Here is a 22,277-nt window from a genome sequence, read left to right on the forward strand (position 1 = left end):
GGGGGGGGGGGGTTGGAGAATGGGGAAGAGGCTTAAGAGGAAGGGAGCGAGGGAGGGACAGGACGGGACAGGGGTTTGGCAACAGAGAGAGAGAAGAGCTATTCAGTTAAAAGGCCAATGGATTTTGCGAGTGTAAGCTGAACACCAGAAAGCCATCATTTGAATGGGGGGAAGATAATTAGAACTACTATTTTTCTTGTGTGATTTTGTGGAAATCTGTACAAAAGCTGAACTCAAAATTCAATCTGCAGCTCAGGCCTTTTAAATGTTACCACAGAAGAAAACCCGTCTGCTTATAGTTCCCTCTCAAAACTCCCAGACAGAGCTTCTGGAAGCTCTCAAGAGACTTTTTTCTATCTCTTTTTTTTTTTGATGATATATCTTTTAAAGGTCCATATAGTATAAAGGTAGATGTCCGTGTGTTGTTTGATTATAAAGCAGGTCTAGGTTCTATGTTAATACTGTGAAAGTATCAAAGCGCTCAGTCCACAGAGAAATGCACACAGCCTGTATTCAGAAACTGAGCCTTAAAACCAGGACTTCTGTAACTTTATGATGTCACAACAAAGCAGTCACCGTTCTCAGCCATGTTCCAAGGCTCAGAGCCTCCTCTCTTCTGATTGGCTCAACGATCTGTTGTTAGTAGAGCTCCAGAGAGAAGGCTGAGAGAACTACACTGAAATGGTTTTTGGTTCTTAAAACCACAAATATATCTTCTTATGGACCAACACTCCAATAAAACACAGGATAAATATAAAATGTGGGACCTTTAACTTAAGATCTCTTGCTATTTCCTTAATCATAGCATCCTGTTAAGATTCAACTTTGAAAGTTTTAAGCTAAACGCAAAAACCGGACTCTAAACAAGTGATGCTGGATTGGCACCTAACAAAGTTAGATGTTTCCATTAAACGATCAAAGACACTTGAGGTGGATATCTGGAAGATTAGGGAGAAAAAGCGAAGGCAGAGGGGCAGAATGGAGAGTGTGGATGAGGTTGTGATTGTTTCAGCACATCAGATGAGAGAAATGTCAAAGAGAATATGAGAGATGACCTCTGTGTTCATTGCCCATTAATGACCCTGCAGCTCCCAGCTTCATTTTCCCTCTCATCAAAAACATTAAAAAAAAAAACAAAAAAAAAACATTTCCTCCTGTCTCCAATAGTCATTTCCCCCCGCATTGTATTTATGTATTGAAAAAAAAAAAAGGTAATAGATCAAGCACATTCCATTATTCTCTTATAAGATCATTAGCAAATATAATTAGATATGAAAGAAAGTAATTTGGAGAGGAGAGGGGAGAAAAGCGCTATCAGGCAGAGAAGACAGATTGTAGCATCAGAGTGTTTGGGCTTAAATTGCTCAGCGGAGGTATTATCAAGCCGGCAATCTTTTAGCCTCAGAAATAGTTTTGGAGACAGAGAGCGAAAGATAGAAAGAGGCCACTAACATTCTCTTCATTGTGTTTCCCCAACTGCAATCATTCTTTTTTTACATTTTACTCACCCTTTTTTTTTTTTTCTCTTCTCTGAATCTTCTCGTCCTGTCATATGCATCACCTCGTACTAGACCCAAGAGTTTGCAACAAAACAAAACCGAGTTTATAAAAAGAAAACAAGTTGACATGGAGTCGTCACACACACACACACACACACACACACAAAAACACACATTATCACAGACAACAGAAAACAGGTAGCCTTTTTACCCACCTCTCACACATATTGATTTGGCTTTTGTATTATTTTTGCAACTTTAAAAAACAAGGAAGTAACACACAAATTGTGTTCAACCTTGAAGTCTTTTTGTGAGGAACCTACCCGCTGCACATCTCGACTCTCTCTCTCTCTCTCTCACGCGTGCCCCCCCCCCACTCTCCACCCGCACACAGGAGTTTTTCGTCACTCTTTGTTGCACCTTAACACCACACTCTGTTTGTCTAATAGGGATCTGAGTCGAAAGCAGACTGAGAGCACAACAATCCTGCTGCGTTTCGCCACAAATTTGCTTTTCTTTTTTTTTTTTTTTCCTCTTCCCTCACCCCTTCTTCTTCTTTAGTAGTGCTTTGAGGGATTGGGGGGGAGAGAGGGAGGGATGGGGGAGGAGGGTGGGAAGGGTGCAGAGGAGGGGTGGCAGGGTGGATGTGGATTTTTCTAGTCTTTTGTGCGAATCACAGGGAATGGTAACTATAAACATCCTGTATTCATTAAAACCATCTAAAAATACAATTTTTAGTTGGGGGGAGGGGTGTGTAGAAGGGTGGGGGGGGGTGGTTGGTTGTGTGCGCTCACTTCCTTGCCGCTCCTCCTTGGTGTATACAAGCGAGCCGTGTTATGCCTGGTGCCGCTCATATTTACATATTTATAAATACTGGGCTGTACAATGTGACGGGGCTGTGCCAAGAACAACACTTTTCTGCTAGTGCAGGGCCCGGAAGCCTGGGAGAGGGAACAAAGGAGCCACAGCCACCTTCAGTGGCACAGAGACCGTTCACACAGCTCCACTTCACTTTCTGTTAAAGTCCATATGGACAGAGACGATCACACATGATACACTGCACCCGGGCTACTGTCGATGCCTGTCTTTTTTTTTTTTTTTTAGGTGTCACCGACACACTCTGCGATATTTATCATATTTTTTTAAGTAAATGCGAGACATTCAGACAATCATCTATAGTCCAGTTCAATGGAGATGCGACAGAACCCGCCTCACCTTGTCTAAGAAGTTGTTATTTTCTCACTTATCTCTTCTCTCTCTTAACTCTTTGTCCAAAATGAGGCAATATCTACTTGTGACCCGATCATTACCAATGTCATGCCAGTGTAACCAAGGAATTATTATCTACTATGTTCCATTTTATTCATATATATTTTATATTAAAGGCTTGAAAAAATGAGATAAGAACAACTCCGAAAAAAAAAAGAAAGATCAGACATAAATCTGAAAAAATAAACACTGTAAAAGACAGAAATATATAATATATCATCATTTTGTGACCCTTAAACATATGATGTGATCTGTGGTGATGTCTAGCCATGCAGATAGCTTTGGTTTTATTTAGCCAGATTTGGATCTGTGTAATTTCTGCCTTCACTTCGGCACAATGGAGACGAGACTCTGGGTCGTTGCGCTCACAGCGCCGAAAAGCAGAAGAATTCAACACACTGCTGTTGAACTCCTTCCAGAAACTATATATTGTGATTACTCTGAACAATTCACCGAAACTCACAGCGAAAAGTTTTCACAGAGCTAACGATATCCCCATGATAATAACTGTTGACAGTCAAACTGAACACTGTTCACCCCCACTGTATCGGAGTGGAGGGAAAAACCTGGCAGAATAAAACCTTAAAAACAATCTGCATGGCACGAGCTAGGTGAGAAATGTAGGAGATTTCAACATCTCGTGATGCAGTTTAAAAAGCTTGAATTGAAGTTGAACAAAATGTCAGCTGAGGGCAGGTTTGATCCATTTTGAATAAAAAAAATCTGAATTAGCGAAACCTTAATGTCACCAAAAATAGACAGAATAGTGGGAAGTGGGAAGCTGCTGTGGCACGAGCACCAGCACTTCCCAGCCGCTGGTGTTTGACTTTAACGTGGAGAAATGCTTTACAAATGTGTCACACTATACCAGGGTGTTGCGCTGTAAAATGCCAGCTTCTGCTTGGTGAGTGCCTGTTGTGTGATGTTTTCACAGGCTGCTATTAATGTCAGGTGATACATCTGAGACCACACACTCACACTTATTCACACGCACATACTACACACCACACGCACTACGCAGTCCACTGTATCCTAAGGCGGTCTCCGACACATGCTCAGAGTGCAGTGGTATGCCATTGTTCCATCCTCCGTCTCATTTATCCATTCTGTTAAGCATGACACATGTATTAACAGTGGATGGATCCTGGAGCTGTGTGTCCTCGCACCATATGTTTTCCTTTCCTTGGTCTCCTCTCCTTCCCAATAACCACCCCATACTGCCATCTGCTATCTCGAAAGGCACCACAGGGGGGCGCACTTACTCCTTCACATTGTTTTTTAAAAGTGGTGCGGATATATATAGGCGTTTTGATCGGTGCTTCACTGATATATATATATAAATATATTTTATTTTTTTTATCAATATCATAACGCCATCGTGTTTCCATCATGTATGCGCGCCGCATCAGCTCCCAGGAAAAAGGGCAGAGTCTTTGAAGGAAACAAACAGATAAGCCTCGAATTCATGTGATAAATGAATGCCAGGCAGGTTTTTCTGTGTCTGTGAGGTGCATCTGCCGCCTGCCCGAATGGGAAATTAAAAACTGTGAGGGGAAGTTATGCTAAATCTATAAAGTTGGCCAGGAAATCTCTCCCCCTTCGCAGCGGCAGTTGTTTGGGGAGAAGGAGCACCGTGCTTAAATAATAACATTCCAGGTGGCTTAGTTAATGAACAGTGAAAATCAAATATGGGGCCTAATCTGGAGCTCGTTACAGGAAGTTTCTTTACAGGGATGTCAAAGGCAGGAAGTGCCCTTGGGGAGAACAGACACTTTTTGAAGCTTCAAAACAAGGAAACTTTATTTTATAGAAACTTTAATTCTATAAAATATATATATATTTTTTTTTTTTAAATGAGCACAGTGAAGCTCAGGGACATGAACAAATGAGAGATGTTTAATGTTGTCATTGTTTTCATGGAGTGTTTTGATAAATTAGCTTCTAATTTTTTTTTTAAGGTATTATTACAGAAATATTGAAACTGAATCTCCATCAGTCAGTAAATGACTGGTTTAAATGTATGTAGAGGTATGCTCAGCTATCTGTACATGGGGTTCAGTGTCTTATTTACTGTCTTAGCTTGCCATCTTGTGGTGAAAGTTGGTTATGAACTCATATCCTTTACTAGAGAAGAATTATAATATGAGATGTGCTGCAACCCTAGAAAAACCAAGCCTTCCCCGCACAGCCAGTCATGTTAATGTTCTGTATATGATCTATACTGTTATCATTTTTCATTAGGAATCACATCTTAGATGTTCCAGCTTTTCAAACAATGGTCAGTGGTAAAAGTAAAAAAAAAAAAAAAACATATTTGTAATTACCCTTTAGTACGACTGGAACCATCTGAAGTGAATAACACAGAGCATTAAAAGCAGAAACGTGAAGTAAACGTTGGTTGCGCAGTGATGTTGGGGTTGCTCCCTCCGCGATCACAGACAGCCAGAGAGTTGGTATTAGTCTGAGTTAAATCTAAGAGATGTTTTATCATGTTATTAGCTCTTTATTTTCCCTCCGTTACCGTGGCACTTCCTTTCATTTTGATATCCATTTCCATCCTTGTGAAAGCGCAGTTCAAATAAACCCGTGTTTTAATTTGGTTTTGTCAGATTCATAACATCACTTTAAAAGAACATGACATGCAAATGTGTTCCGCAGTGTTTTATTGCAAAATAATTTTCGAAGAAGTAGCTGAGGGAATGAAAGTGTAGAAAAAGGCGGGGTGGGGGGACAAGTTGTATTATTTAGTGGCCGCTGCTATGGGACCTAATTACAGTTATGCATTTCTTCCTGTGTCACCAAGTCTTAAAACTTTTTATTAGAATTACTCACTTCACTTCTCACCCACTGTCACACTTCCTGTCACACTTATTGAGCCAACCAACTTGCTTGTAACAAGTATGAAACTACTCCCGTTGTCATAACCATAATGTGTTAGTGTCTCTTATCATTTTAGAAATGATTATCTCGCTGAGGAAGCTCTCACAACCTCACAGCATAAACTCCTGTGTAGCGAAGATGCAAAATTTAAATTAGGGAGAAATAAGTTGTAGTTTTGCACAGTAGATATACCAATCTAATGAAAGGCCTTCTGACCTTTCTTACATATAGAGCGTCTTCTTACCTTGCAAATACTTACACTTGATGTTGTAGCGGATAAACGGGGATTGACAGAATGACGCAATGATGCAAACGGTAGTGCTACAATAAGAAGGTGATGCTTTTAATTTCAACCATATGGACTTTGGAGGTAATCTTGGGAAATGTATTTCATTTTATGGTGTTCCTGTTAATTTGTCCACCCTGCATGCTTACATAGGCCTACTAACCACACACCATCAGTGTATTAGCATTTACAACACAACACATGTCATCGACAGTTCCTTAAAAGCCAAACGTCAGATATTAGACTGTGAGCTGAAGGTTTTTCAGTTCCTGGTCTTAGCTGTCAGATAAGGTTCAGTTCACTGGAATTAACAACGATCAGTTTCTTGCTTTTATCTAGCAGCATCTAGCCATGCTGATACATTTGGTTATATTTTGTCGAGGTTTGGAGATACCCTTTGATATTTCAATCACCAGCCCAGACTTGTGTGAAAATCAGATTTAAAAAAACTTTAAAAGCAACCATAGACTTGTCTCTTAATAGTTTTTACAGGGACTACTTTATACCCAAAAAAAAAAAGCCCTACACAAACGGTTAACAGAGAGGTCTATGGAGTATCCAGCAACTGTAAATGCTATTGCTAATGTCATTTTAAATGCTATGAGCACCACTAACAAAATTCCATTCCCTTCTGTTGTATGTGGATGGAGACCTAGACTCACGACCTGGAAAAATTAAACCAAAAGTATCTTTAAGACTCGTTGTGCATTCATTTTTTCTGTCCCTGTTCAAAGTCTGTAATGTTTGACACAACTGGCCATCACCCACTGTGCAAAGCTGTCAGTCTCTGATATCTAATCCATCCATTTGGCCCTACTGATTGTATGATGCAATGCTGAAGATGTGTGTGTTTTCATGTGTGTGTGTGTGTGTTCGTGTGTGTGTGTATGTGTGTGCGTGTGTGCGTGTGTGTGTGTAATGCTGCAGGGTGGGGTCAATTTTGTTGGGTCCGTGGTGCTAATCTGCCTCTTGTTCTCTCATTGGCCGTAGTGCATCTGTGGGTGGGAGAGGAGGACCAGCCCATGACCCATGACCCCGCGCTGACCCACGACCCCAACCATCTTAACAACGACCTTAACCACCCTAACAACCATAACCTAGGCGAACCTGAGGGGCTGGATGCCCAAGCTGTAAACAAAGACTAATGGCCCCCCCAGACCGGAGCAAGGCAGGATGATGAGGATGAATATGAGGATGATGATGATGATGAAGGCGATGATGATGATGAGGAGGAGGAGGATGATGATGATGAAGGATAAATGAAGGAATACACTATAACAAAGACTTTATTTAAGATGAAAAAAAAAAAAAACACATACTACCGTCAGAGTCAAGAGAAGGCGAGAACTATATGAAGGAAAGTTTGGGGACGGATTTAAGTGATGGACCTAATGGCTTTTGCAAGCGTTCTGGACACTAAACAAAGTGACGGCAAATTTTCCTGTTTTGTCTCCTGTGGTCTGAATGCCCCATGTCTTTGTTGTCTTATCTCTTATACAATGTTTTGTTTTTTTTTTCTTTTGATGAAACTACCTGTCTGATTAGCAGTTCTTGTTCCTGGCCCCACAATTTCTGATACATTCCTTGAGCTAGAAAGGTATGTCTTCTTTTTTTTTTTTCTTTTTGTTTTCTTTTTTTTTTTTAGTTAGTTAGGACTGAAGTGTTGTGCTTAATCAAATGCTTTCAAAGACTTTTCTCTCCTGTTAAGTCCACGGACCACCATTATATTGTACTGGAATGTATTCTACTGTAGAATAGAAACTCAACTTTACCCGGACTGTTGACAGAGACCAAGCACATTTCCTGTCAGACCAGCCACTTTTGGCTCTCCTATCAGCTGTCATAGAGTCACTATTTATGTCCCATAGCCATGCATCACACAGGGCACCACATGACAATCTACAATACAAGTTTGTTTCCAGAAATTATATGGTATTGCTGGAAGAAAAAAAAAAAAAAAATACCCATAGCTGACTTTTGATGATGGTGGTGCTAATGATAATTGTGAAGAGGACAGAATATTCAGACTGCCCTTAAATGTACTTAATAATACTAAATCCCCTCTCCATAACCAGGCCAGTACAGGCCTTCACCCTGCCATACGGCTTCCTTTGTCTATTTTTCTTGTTCTGTATCATCCATCACAGCGGCCATAGATGCTTAATGTACATAGAGAGATATACAGTAGTTTAAAAAAAGTGAAAACAAAAGTTTTAAAACATTTGTGACAAGGAAAAGCAAAGAAGTGACAGTAGTTTGCACAGCCACGTTCTCAAAAAAGGTTGGCATTCTTTTAGAGTTTGACAGAGAAGAATTAAAAAAAAAAAAAAAACACACAACAATCTCAAAAACAAAAAAAAAAAGGGGGAACTGTTTCTTTATCACCCTCCACCCCTTTCACTTCATCTCTCATGTCAACCTCAAGGACTCTAGTGTTGCAGATGTTTGTAAAATACTGCCACCGATCATTGTTGCACAGTGTTAATGACTACTGAAAATGGTTTGATGTATTTACTTTAAGATGAGAAAAAAAAAAGAACAAAAAACTGGGAAAAAAGACATATTGTGTATAGCCTTAGATACAAGTCATCTGTTATTGCTTCTACAAAAAGCTATGTAGCTGTGCTAGAGTGTAGGATGTAGGGTTGATTTTATTTTTAATTTTATATGTACTGTACATTAATGCCTTCTCCATTTACTGATCAAAAAAAAAACTAAAAAAAAAAAAAAAAAAGAGGAAAAAGATGACAATCGTCTCCTGTGCTGCAAACATATTTGCCCCCCATATACTGTATTCAGAGTCCATTATGAATAGAGGGACTTTTATCCTTTCTTCATTTCTTTCATTTGTTTTGGTTCTCAGAAGTATTTGGCACTGTGATAGTATTATAAACCCAACCTATACAGTATAAAACTAGCTAACTAACTAAACTGAAGGTGTGTGTTTGTGTGTCCCTTGGCTTTGTGAAATGTTTCTACGTCATTTTTTGTGAACCCAGAGAAAAATTCTAAGTCAGTATATACAGTCCAAATATAATACTACCTTTTTTTTTTTTTTTAAGTTTGATCAACCTCTATACTGTATGTGGCTTTGACAAATTGTTACCCAGATTTCTTTTTGTATGCAAATCCCCTTTTGACCTGCAACATAGGCCCATTACTGCTTCAGCAGCAGCAGCAGCAGCAGCATGATTCAGTGCTCAAGTTCCAACTCGTAGAGATTTCGCTGCAGTACAGCCTCTGATTTTTTTTTTTTCTCAAAGTCAATTCATGTAGATTACAATTAACCATTCTTTCATTTTCAATATACCAGGAAAAGAGGGGATTTAAAACTAAAATAATAACAGTGAGACATATGAAAAGTGAGAAGTGAAGGTTGTAGGGAAATGCAACAGGGTGTTTGAAGGGAGGAATTCTGGAAATGGGGTCTGAGTGAACCAATCAGACTTGTCCTACTGGAGGCACTGACCAATGGCTTTGACCTCTGACCCTATCTCTGTTTTCCAGGGGTATAAAGATGAGAGATTAACGGCGAGAGTCTCGCGTGGACTCTCTCCTCCTCTGAACCAGCTATAATGAGCATTCCACTCCACATATTATGTACAAAACCTGTCTTGTGAGCTGAAACACTCTTTATGTTTTGCTGTATCCTCATGGCAGATGCTTCGTTTTGTAACTACTGAACTGTACTTATAATAAAAATAAAATGTATTCAAACAAAAAAAAAAAAAAAAAAAAAGATTGTCACAGAGCAACGGCCTGTTTCATGTTTTTTTAATTTTCCTCATTTCTGACAGAGCGAGAATCAGGAAGGTGAGAGCCGCTGCTGCGTTGGAGTGTCGCTGTGTGATGAGACGTGGGTAAACTGTTTGGAGAGTAGTCCGTCACTTCCAATACGAGTTATTATCTCTCAGTCAGTTTGATGGCGAAGCTTCACGGCCTGTGATCACGATGTCGAATACACACAGCTAAATTACTGTCTGCACCACTTTGTCTCCCAAAGGTGCTCGTGAAGTAGCTGTCGTGAAACAACACTCTGAGCGTCCCATATGGCAACATGTTAAAGAAGGACTGAAGAGATTTAAATGACAGCAGATCACCTCCAGACTTCCAGTATCACAGATCTTTGTCTGTCCTCCTCTGGTCCACTCCACTTTGACCAGTTAATCCAACAACATGCGTCAGTATCACAGAGAAGGAAATCTTACATTGACACATTTTCAAACTTGACTTTGCCAAACCCCGTCTTCTAGAAATGAACTTTATATATATATGTTATGAAACTGTTTATCCATTTATGTTAGATTATGTTCAGTGGCGGATGCTTTTTGAATGAATGAAGCCTCTACGTTTATGAACTGCAGTGGATGTGGATGGTTAGGGCGCAAACTAGGCCGAGGTTCACATCCTGAGCTCTGTCTGCGGTTTAGGCAACAAAAGCGCTTTGGTTAAGATCAGGTTGGGATCAGGACTGAACGAGTAATCGAAATAAAGTGTAATATCCAAATCACAGGAGCTGCAATATTTTTTTTAAGGGTAAAATGTATCACGACAGGCCATAAACGAAGGATTGCGGTGCTACAGAGGTGACCCGGCCTACATATCATATTCTCCAGACGTAAGGGAAACATGACCCAACAAAAAACACATCATCATCATCATCACCTTTGTATATTTGTTTCAGTGAAAATTAAATGCAAAAATGACCATTTACACTGAAATCAGAACTCATATTGCAATCGAAATGTCTGCCAAAATAATCACAGTAAGATTTTTTGTGCGTATCGTCACTAGTTAGGATCGTGGATTTAGTTCAAGGGAAATAAACATGATATGTCTGAAGTCACTGTGAACTTTTTCTGTATTAAACCAGACCAGGATCTTTCCTTAACCCTTAGTCCTGTAAAAGTCTAAACATAAGCATAAAAAAATGTGTTAATAATGTGTGTCAGTGAACATCTTACCCATGTGCTTCAATATCAAGGTTTATGTGGCTAAATACACAAATTAGCCACATCACTTTGTTTTATGAACAGAAAATGAATCCAGTCACAGTTACATTTCCTTCACAATATATTTGCTGTAAAAGTAAGTTATTGTGAAATAAACCGAGAAATCCACAATCTTCTGATTATTGCTGCCGGATTCAATATTCTGTTGTTCCTTATAATATCAGGCTTCTGTCTGTATATCCAACACATACTTCAAACGCACAGATTACTCTGCATCTCTAGTGTCGTTCATCTGTGTTCAGCACTGCTGCGGCACTTAGGGATCATACAAACATACGAACTCTGTTTGTTTGGGTTTTTTTTTACATGTTTTCATATGGTGACAAACAGGTTAGTGGGTGTAGCATGACTTTTTAAATATCAGTTTTAAAAAATCTCTTTTTATTTAGTCATTGTTTACATCACAGAGAAGCACTACTACAAAGAACATGCTTATAATAAAAAACAACAAGAAGTTATCACTCCTTTAAACCTTTTGAATAAAGTGTAAATGGTCACCGAGGATTTTCTTTTGAAAAGGAATCATGGGAAATATTTACCAAGTATTGATTAGGCTTTAGCGTAACAATATGATTTCATCTTGTGTCTGTGTCATGAACCATAATTGAGACTTTGTAATGTGTAGGTATGAATTTAACACTTAACAAAATGTCATACAATATGCTTCATATAATAACTTAAATATACATATATTCCATGTTATATACTTAAATGAAAGGTAAAAGGAGCAAAATTTGTGGTATTTTTTGGTATTTTACTTAATTTCAATATTTTTGTCCTTAAGATTTAATTAAAAGTGATTTATGAAAGATAAAGGCAGCCAACAGTTAATGTCAGGATATAGTGGGTTAGGGTGTGTGTGTGTGTGTGTGTGTGTGTGTGTGTGTGTGCGTGTGTGTGTTTATGTGTGTTTATGTGAGGATATGCACATCTAAATAAATGCTGCAGTTTCCCTATCATAACAGTAAAAATGGCAACAAATCTCCCACACATCACAAGTTAACTCCAGCGAAGAGTCTCCTCCCCACTCAGCCCGGTGGCTTCAGCTGACTCTGCTTTTCAAAGGAGGAAATATTTTACAGTTTCATTGCCCCCCCCCCCTGTCATCTGAAACCTGATCCGCGCCGCATTGATGGAATCTGTATTTGTGTTAACCTAACGTCAGGACCCCAAAGGCTGCCGAGCCGCTGGGAGGCTGCCCAGGTCAATGCCTGACTAATTTTTAAACGGATCAGCTGCACTGCACCAGATGTGGGAGGGCCTCATGCCACGAATCTCCCCAAGTCTGTTCCCAATAAAACTCACATCCGGGGGAAGTAACTGTTTGACTGGTTTATATCTACACACACACACACACACACACACACACGCGCACACACACACATCGCCAAAAGAAGGATGTTTCCAATGGCTGGATATGAGACTAAGCAGGAACAATCAGGATATTATTGCTTTGCCTGTGTGTGTGTGTGTGTGTGTGTGTGTGTGAGTACTGTAGGTTTTGGGTGCATGTGTGTTTGTACGTGGGGGTGTGGGCCTGCATGCATGAATATGTGTGTATATACATTTCAGTAGGTGTGTGTCTCCATGTAACAGAGCACATGTGTCTGATTAAAGAACACATTAGGTCATCTTTCATTCCATCCGGCCTGATGTGTGTGGGTGTGTGTCTGTGTGTGTGTGTGTGTGTGTGTGTGTGTGTGTTGCTGTTTGTTGCTCAGTTGAGCAATTTGAACATTTGAAGGGACCCCCTTTCACAGAGTGATGAACACCACTCTTTGCCCTTCATTTAACTTCCTCTCTCGTCATTTGCTCTGTCTCTCCCTCTGTCTTTCATTCCTCTCTCTCTCTCTCTGTCATTCCCTCTCTCTCTCTCAGTATCCATTTCCTCTCATTTTCCCTCCATGCCATGTTGTGCAGCCGTGTGTATAAGCACATGTTTGTGCGTGCATGCTGGCGTGTTCCTGTAATTGTCTGTGTGCGCGCGTGCGTCTACGCGTGGATTGATGTGCTTAAGACGACGCTCTGCAGCGACTGCAGTTTCTTTGCGTTGGGTTTGGTCGTCGGGCAGATGGTGACCTGCAGATGAACCCATCTTTCTGCTCATTTGTTCAGCTGCCTCTAATTTTCCCTCCTCCTTTACATTCGAGAGGCTGGGGTCTTAACGGCGCAGCTCAGCGGTTCTTCCACCAGAGGGCACAGCAGACCAGGTTTTGGTTGCGGAGCCGGTGGCGGGGACATGCTCCTCTGAGCGGGTCGCATGTTGCACTGCAGAGAAAAACACTGAATATGTTCTGGGAATTTGTGGGGTTTTAGCAACATTACATTGTTTTACTTTAATTACTTTTAGTCCCAAAAAAATCATAAATAATCTAATTACTGATTATCCCTCCATCAGAGTTTTATTTGTGTGACAGTTAAACCATCATTTACAGACACAATAACTGATCAACTAACTGAAAGATATAAAAAATAATAATAATAATAATAATAATGATTAATTATAAGTAATTAATAATGTTTCATTAAAGTCATTTTTGGGCTACAAGGCACTTGGACCATTAAGTATTTTCAAACAGACGGAGGGTCAGAGCAGGACTCCTGCTGCTCGTAGGGATTCAGTGTCTTGCTCAAAGGCACTTTAACAAAAAAGGATGTTACGCATCAGATTCTTTCATTGTACGTTTCCTCCATCTTTGTTGTCTTCGAACATAGATTCGCTTCCCCGTGACGTTTATGTTGCGCTCTCCATTTTGTTGAGACTAATTTTCTCCCAAGGGTTAAATCTATATTGTCCTTTCACACAACACATTTTATATTTCTGTTTAATGTTAGTTCAGAGATGAGTCTCTGCCTCCCGCTCTGTTCTGTCTTGGGGCGTTTCTTTTCACCTGCATATTCGTCCAGAACTGTGCTCTGCTTCGGTAGTTGAGTTCTGTTTTATTATGTTTTTTTTTATTTTATTTTGGCACTACCTGTGTGTACATTCCCCTTTTGTTTGAGTTTATATACATCATTATTTCATTATTATTAAATCATAAATACACCAATAAACCAGAGTGAACTCTACAAAAACAAAGACCAGTGTGAAATGAAAGCACTGCATCAGTTTACAAGAATCGTGTTTCTCTTATTCTTTGTGACTTAAAGTTTGAAATGTGTCTGTCGTCCTTCCAAGAGTCGCAACAAAGGATTAATACTGCTATATGTCATGATTACAGACTATACAGAGTAAGTAGTCCTGACAAAATTTGTCAAGCAACAGAAAATTAATCACCATCAATTTTGATAGGTGATTAATTCATTTAAACCCCCCCCCCCCAAAAAAAGAGAAACAACCTAACAAAATTCTCTGTTTCCATCACCTTAAATGTGAGAATGTGCTGCTCTGCTCATTGTTGTTCAGACAAAACAGACAACAATTTTCAAGCTGTTACGTTGGCGTCTAATCAGCATTCCTCACTATTTATAACCAAACACTTAATAAATTAATGGAGAAATGATTCAATAGACCGATCGATAAGGAGAAATAACCGAGTCGCAGCCTCTGATTTTAAGCAGATCGTATACTAACAAATGCTAATGTGACAGCTTGTCCCCTCATTCTCATGCATCCTTCTGTTTCCTGCTAAGCATCTGTGCTTATGTATGTGGGTGTGCTAACGTCTGCATGTGTGCCAGTGTGTGTGTGTGTGTGTGTGTGTGTGTCTGTATGCAGGACTAGTGTCCTCCGGCCTCCCTCCTTCCCTCTCCTCAGCTCTTATGAATCGATGATCATGTGGTGTAAGGGAGATAGATGGCCCCCAGCTCCATCTTGTCTCCTCTAATTGTAAAATATTAGTTACATTAGACTCTGGCCCATGATTAATGGAACTTATTTGGAAGGTGGACTCTCACTCTCACACACATGCTTTCTTTCTCCCTCTCTTCCTCTCTCTCGGTTACCACCGGGTCTCCAAAGTCTCTTCTCTTGAAAGAATTGAGTGATTTCACTTAGAGCAGACAAATAGCCCCCCCCCCCAAACTTTTAGTAGGGAAAGTGAAAAAGAAGGAGAGGAGGAGGAGAAGGAGAGATAAATAAAAAAAAGAGGGGAGAGCTTATGAGAGGGGATAAATAACAGCTCTACAGGGAGAGGTCTTAAAAAGTTGTGGTGGTTGGATCTAAAGGGATTTCTGCTCCTCGGTAGATAATTCAGAGTTAGATTATTCTGCATGCAGGATCACATTCGCAAAATGCAAAACATGATCAAGTGTTGATCGTGTTTACAGGCTGATCTCTGTGAAAAAGTGCTAATGTTACCTGCCTCACAAAATGCATCCGCAGAGGAGATGATAAGTTCAGACAGTGAAAACTCTTGTGTGTGCTCTGCGGTACAGGAAACAACACGCGTGTACACACACACACACACACACACACACACACAGAGGCTTCATGATGGTGGTGTTTATTTAACCGTTCCTCTGGACAAATTGCAAGTCCTTGAGGAGCACCTGGCCAAGACAGTGTGACACACACTGACACACACCGACACACACACCAACACACACACACACACACAGCACTCAAGTCTATATGTTGATAACACTTGCCGTACTTCAGCTGCAGCTCGTCTCACTTACAACCGCTACCAGCAAACACTGATACATGATCGGCACGAGTGGTGAGGCTGGCTTCCTGGCTGCTTCTGTCTGTCTGCCTGTCTGTCTGTCTGTCTGTCTGTCTGTCTGTCTGTCTGTCTGTCCGTCCAATGTCCTGAGACTTAAGTATTTTGTGGTTTCGGGAATATCTTGCAATGTCATCATTGTGACTTTTAGGGGACACAATTTACAGATTTATAATCGTATTGATATGGATGTTTCCATGGTCACAAGAGGTCACCATGACACTTCATTTTTCATTTTTGCCACATATTCTAAACATTATGTGTTAATGTTTTTTTGTTTTGTTTTGTTGTTTTAAAAAAGCAAAGTGTGCATTTGTGAAAAACATTTGTTTTCCAAAAGTTGTTCCTGAAAACAAACAAATCAACAAATACATTTGAAACAGCATCAAAAACCTAATCTGTTTATTATTTTACATGCTGCTTTAAAAATCACTCTTCACATTTACACAGCTTGACATATTTACATGTGGCAGCTGACACAGTCTTTTACAGTAAGCACGTAAATATGGCTTAACCTCTTTCCAAAACCTTCAATTACTTTCTCAAGTCACTACGTTGTCTCAAAATGTTTCTTTGCAGTTTTGCTTTTCAGAGAGAATCATATGACGTTCACGTGAGCAGCAGCTCTGTCCACCTACTAAAGCATTGATAGAAAGCTGTAGATCAGTGGTTCTCAAAGTGGGGTCAGATGGGGCTCCCCAGCAAAAATAATAAAGAATTTATTTTCACTATAATTCCATCCATAAATGACACGGTAAAAGAATGTATGACAATTATGTTCATGGGTTTCAAACACTTTCAGTAATTAACATTTAAAGGCAAAACTCTGATGGTGGTCCCTGGTCTAGTCTGTGTCAGTTAGGAGTCCTGAGAACCACTGCTCTAGATGTCCTGATTCTATCCGTGCAGAGCAGCAGGATCCCCACATCACTGCAACAGCTGTTGACACAGAACTGGATTAGACTTGTGACTATGGCTCCAGTGTGTCCAAATACAGGCCTTATATTTCATCTTATATTTCATTTTTATGCCATGGAGAGAAAAAAAAAAGAAGAAAAAAAACGGAAATATCTCACGTTTGTGCCTCTATAACTTTGGTTCAGTGTCTTTTTCTGACTTTTTGGTTGTAAAATATGAAGAGTTATCTTTCAAAAACAGGATATGGGTTTAATAAAATGAAAATTAAGAACAGTCACATTGTTATTTTGGGCTTGTGCACAAATTCAGTGGTGTCTGATAACAAGTTAAACGGAAGATATTCCAGTTACAGTGTTGCTTTAACTTATAGATCAGTTCTGGTGCCTTGAGTCCTCAGAGTGTTTGATTCCATTCCTTTACAGTTTACTACAGGTATACGTATTTATACTGTAAATAATTATAATGTTTACCCTCCCTGCATGGTTCTGTGTTTTCTAGCTGTTTCTCTAACTTTCTCTCTGTTGTCCCTGAGTGTTGAGGTCAAAGGAAGTTCATGATGATTAATGCAGCAGAGCAGCCGATGCTCTTTGTGTCAGAATGTGAGTGAGAGGCAGGTGGCCGGCATATCTATCAACCCCCACCGCCTTCCATTTTTCCTTTTCTCTTTCTCTTCATTGCTGAGAAACATTGATGACAGCCTGCTCAGACACACACACACACACGTGCGCGTGCACACACTCTCACACGGACACACATGCAGTCGGGCATCCATCGTCTGTGTACAGTGACAGGTCAGCAGCAGATTGTGCGTCCCTCAGTTCAGCAGGGACTCTGAGGACACGAGGCAAAGTTGGGTATCCAGTCTGCACGCACGCACGCACACACACGCGCACACACACACAAAGATGGAGACTGAGTGAGGGAGTGAGCAGATGAGTGATGGAAAACATGACTTTAAGAGTGTTTGTTAGTTCGACTGATAATATGAGTAAATGAGTGTATGAAGCGTAAAGCAACATAAATCATTCACTTACAGTAAAACAAGCAAGAACATATGGGCACGTGAACAAGTGAGCAGATAAGTGAGCGGTTGAAAATGAGGCAATATGAGTCTAACATGATACAAATGACTGGGTGAGTGAGTGAGTGGTTAGCGGTAGGTGCTAACCACGGTGGTGCGGTGGTTATCAGAGCCGGCCGGGGGCCTTTCTGTGTTGTGCATGTTCTACTGTGGCCCCCACACACACACACACACACACACACACACACACACACACACAATCAAAAGACATGCAGATTAATTGACTTCTCATTAAATTGCCCACATCATGAATGTGTGTGTTTGTTTCTATATGTGATAGACTGGTGACCATCCAGTGTGTACTTGACCCTCAAAATCAGTGTCCAATCTCCCGCCCCCCCCCCACAACCCTAAAAGGATAAGCCGTATGACTAATGAACACGTGAGTGAGCAAACAGATGAGTGAAGGAAACCATGACTGAAGTAGTGTTTTTGTTTTTCTTTTCATGTGATGAATGATAATGTGAGGGAATGAGTGACTGAGGGAAGAAGATACTGTATGTCTGAGTGTTAGTGAGTGGACAAGTGAGTGAGCATGGGAAAGAAAATGTAAGTGGTGGAATGTAAATGGATTGTGTGGCCAAGTAAAAGATAGAAAATAGTAAGTAGATATAAGTGAGGGATGAGTGAAAGCATGACTCAGTGAATGAGTGAAATGTCAGTTACTAAGTGAGTGAGTGAGTGAGTATGCGGTGGAAGGTATGAGTGGAAGAGTGAATGAGAGTAAATAGGTGTGAGAGAGAGTGAACCAATGAATGAGTGTGAGTCACAATGTTACTGAGTCATCGACTGAGTACGAACACAGATGAGTGAGTGAGTGAGTGAGTGAGTGAGTGTGAAGCAAACTTTGAGCAGAAGCATAAAAAGGAACAACAGAAGACTCCAGAAAGAAGTGAAAATAGAACAAGAGATGAAGACAGAAAGGAAGGAGCTGCTATTTTGGGTTCTTATTAACAGGTCCTACTGGTACAGCAATTAATAATCTAGTTCAGTATTTAACATGGGACCTGGTCCCTGGTGGGGACGTTTTAGCTGGCTTTGATGCTGAAAGAGCTCCTTCCCCCCCTCACCCCTTCTCCCCCCGCAGTTCCTCTCCTCTCCTTAAGTGCCTCCCTTGGTGTTATTTGTGTGTTGGTTTTCTTTAGTTAAGCTTAGAAACAGACCAAATTGTTATTCCCCAAACTTCAGGCCAATTTTCCATCAACACGCCAGCTCGTTGAGGGAAATGCTCTTAATTCATCAGAGGAAGTCGAGAGAAGGATAAATTCCCTTCAGGCTGTTTGAAGTAATGTAAATGTATTTATTTTTGGAGGGGGTTGGGGCTGGTGAAAATAAAAAAAATGAAATAAAACAAAATAAATATAATATATAATATACATATGAATGGAATTATGTTTCTGATCTATGCATCACTCATGGTTTTTTTACAGTTGTATGCAAAAGTTTGGTCACCCCCGGGAAAATTTATATAACATTAATTATTGTTAATGCTCTCTTGCTTGTTATTTCGAGGACAAATAAATACATGAAGAAACAGTATTTGGTTTGGGCACCCTAAGTCACTACTTTGCAGTGCTCACTTTGGCGGATATCACAGCTCGAAGATGGTTGATGAATTTTCACCCACTCTTCCCACAGATCACTTCAAGTTCGCAGATATTTAAAAGCCGCCTTTCACCTAACATGTTAAAGATCTCCCCACAGATTTTCAATAATGTTCGTGTTAAGGGACTGTGAGGGCTGATCCGAAAGCTTCTGCTTGAGTTTTGCTTTGGATCGTTGCCCTGTTTTAGAAACCGGTGTCTTTTCAGTTTCACTTTCTGGACTGTGTGTAGGATATTTGAATTCAGAATAAACTGATATTTAGTGTCCGGAGAATCTGGTAAAAACACTGAATAAAGAATTTTCACATTAAAAGTCAGTGTTTTGCCGACGCTGTGTGGTGGACGCAGGGAGAGGCTGGGAGCTGAGATTGCTACTAATCTTTGTTTCAATTGTTTCTCTGATAACTTCTGATCTAGACATTCAGGAGGTTTTTACTAGCAGCTGAATTATCCGCAGAGGTGTCCTCCTTTCCATAACAAACACACCAGATGATTAGAACTGGTAGAAACACTGAATAAAGCAATCAGTTAGGCTCTTCAGCTGAAACAGGATGTCTCAGAGCAGCTTGGAGCTGAGCTGTCTAACATTTGCCTGGCTTTTTTTCTCTGAAAACTTAAGATCCAGACATAAGATCACTGAAATCTTTCATCTGGTTAAAATATATAGTTTCAAATGACCAAGGTGTAAAAAGTGTATCTTCAAAATGTGACTTAAAACTGGATAAAAAGTCCATTTTGAGCTTCTGGCAGCCAACCACAACACTAACACATGATCATAGAGGATATGACGTCATTGACAGGCGACCAAATGACACAGACCGTTACCATGATTAAAATCACATATTTCTCTAAGTTTGAGGATTTCTGGAAATGTTTGGGATAATGTAAGAACGCAACTCAAAAAAAAAATATAACATACCTTAGGTCTAGTCTTTTATAGATATTTACTGTGGAAAAGTTACATATTAGAACTTAAAGTACATACATATGATAAATATAAATGAAGCAGTACAGATGATGCCCTGCCCAGCTCTCGTACGAAGTTCAGCTATTTTTGTGAAATAAACAGATACGTAACCACATGCAACACATACAACCACATACATCCATGCAAGTTATTGGACAGATGGTTTAGCACATTTAATTGCTCACACCCTCTGTGTGTATCTGTGTCTCTGCCTACAACCTCTATACATGCCTCTCTGTATGTCTTATTCTGTCTTTGCCGTGTCACATTAATAGCTTCCTTAAATAATCCCGAACTTGTATTTAATTTATGAGCTTCGGCTCTACACTTGGTTTAAATTTGTATGCTACTGTGTAATATATGGTATGGATAGATTAATGTGTTTCAATCTGGAGAGAATTAAAAGAGAAATGAAAGGAAGTAGATCACAATAGGAAGTGATCAGATGAATTGGGTGCTTCCAATATGAAGGAGGTGGAGGAATGAGAGTTGGAGGTTGGGACGTCTTCCTATGAGGGAAACTTCTGGTCGGAGGGTTTGACTGAAGAGGGCCAGGCATCCACAGCTGAGGTGGTGGATAATGTTGCATAATTTCATATATATATAATACATACATATAATACATATATATAAACCATATCTTGTCAGTAACATTTATTCACTTTTTTTCCCCAATATTAGACTCTTTTTAAAATAATCTGTGATTTGAGACATTTCTGAAAAAAAAAAACATAAACGATGGGATGTAACTTTTCAAGCAGCTGGGTGTGCTTAGATGTAAAAGAGATAATATTCATGTGTTTGAAGAGCCGCAAAATCAGGTGACCACCTCCTTCTGAAGGCAGAAAATCCAGCGCATTCGCAATCTTCTTCTTCTTTGGCGATTTTGGATGGCTCTGCCTGATGCACGGATTACGTTACTGCGCCACTGCATTGCCGTAGCGGCGTACAGCCGCATTTGCAGTTACAAACGTCAAATCCACCGAGTACCGAGAAAACAAGTAGGTCTACTAGAATTTTGTCAGGAGGCGGAGGGCGAAGGCGGCACGAAATTTGACGATTCTCTATGCAGGAAAAACCTGACCCCTTTTCCTGACTGAACTTTCCCTAAGATACATTTGTGTGTGTGTGTCTTTCTGTAAACGGAACCTGTCAAATGTTGATGTGTTTCATGAATTCAAAACAGAAAAAAGTCACCGTCCTGCATCTCACACACACACAAACACACACACAAACCCTCTACCTTCTGCTGAACTGATCGTGTTTTCCCATGTTTCTCGCTTTCCGCCTTGTATGTTTTACATACACTTACACACACACACACACACACACAGATTGCACATATAATCTCATTTACCAAAACACATTCACACATAAAGACATAGATGAAAGAATGTTTTAATGTGTACATGTGCAAACCCACGCACACGAAAAACACAATGCAACACACACACACGTACAGAGGCACATGAAGACCAAGAACAGCGAGTTGGCATCCAACCAAAAGCAGCCGTCCTTAAATGCCATGTGATGCCAGCGCTGCCATCTGTTGCAGTCCTAAGATAGCTCCTCGCACAAGACAAAGGCGACACGACAACTTTTCTGAGATATGCAGTGTATTTGTCACATATGGCCACAAAACCATTCAGTATAAGAGCTTTTTTGGTAAGTTACAACTTTGATGCAGTAACAGCTTCTCTCCTGTCCTCCCGGTCACTTCTCACTGTCAAATACAAAGACAAGAAAAAAAGAAAAGAAAGAAACTATTACGATCCAAGCTCGAGAAAAATGTTTTCCCAGACTCAGCTGATAGTAATCTATGTGCATGTAACGGTAAGCTAACAATAGTCCCAATAAATTATTATTTTATTTTGAGAACTACATGAACATATAGTGAAATAACAGTGGGGAAAGAGAGAAGAAAAACATGTGAAAAAAAAACCAAAAAAAACACAAGATGAAGAAAAGCAGCCTGGACCTGGAGGGAAAGTAGATGAGAGATCGAGAAGTCCATCGTTACTGACCTCCGGTAGTGTGAGTGTGTATGTGTTTGTGTGTGCGTGTGGGTAGAGATAAGATAATTACACTGGGCTGGGG

General features: G+C 40.1%; 1 protein-coding gene across 4 annotated transcripts in view; it reads left to right on the top strand.

Annotated features, from left to right (window-relative positions):
• znf536 (zinc finger protein 536) overlaps positions 1-22,277 on the top strand; it is a 241,165-nt gene that overhangs the window by 209,065 nt on the left and 9,823 nt on the right. The window contains exon 8 of one of the 4 annotated variants that reach the window (XM_023429722.2): positions 6,925-8,677. The exons of the other annotated variants lie outside the window; for them this stretch is intronic. Coding sequence (XP_023285490.1) covers positions 6,925-7,079 — 155 coding nt within the window. The 3' untranslated portion in view covers positions 7,080-8,677. Of the gene's footprint in view, positions 1-6,924; positions 8,678-22,277 lie in introns of those variants that run through there. 4 annotated transcript variants of the gene reach the window in all.

This window comes from Seriola lalandi, unplaced genomic scaffold (genome assembly GCF_002814215.2).
Source record: "Seriola lalandi dorsalis isolate HSWRI2012SDOR001 ecotype SW California unplaced genomic scaffold, Sedor1 jcf7180002054898, whole genome shotgun sequence".
NCBI lineage: Eukaryota > Metazoa > Chordata > Actinopteri > Carangiformes > Carangidae > Seriola > Seriola lalandi.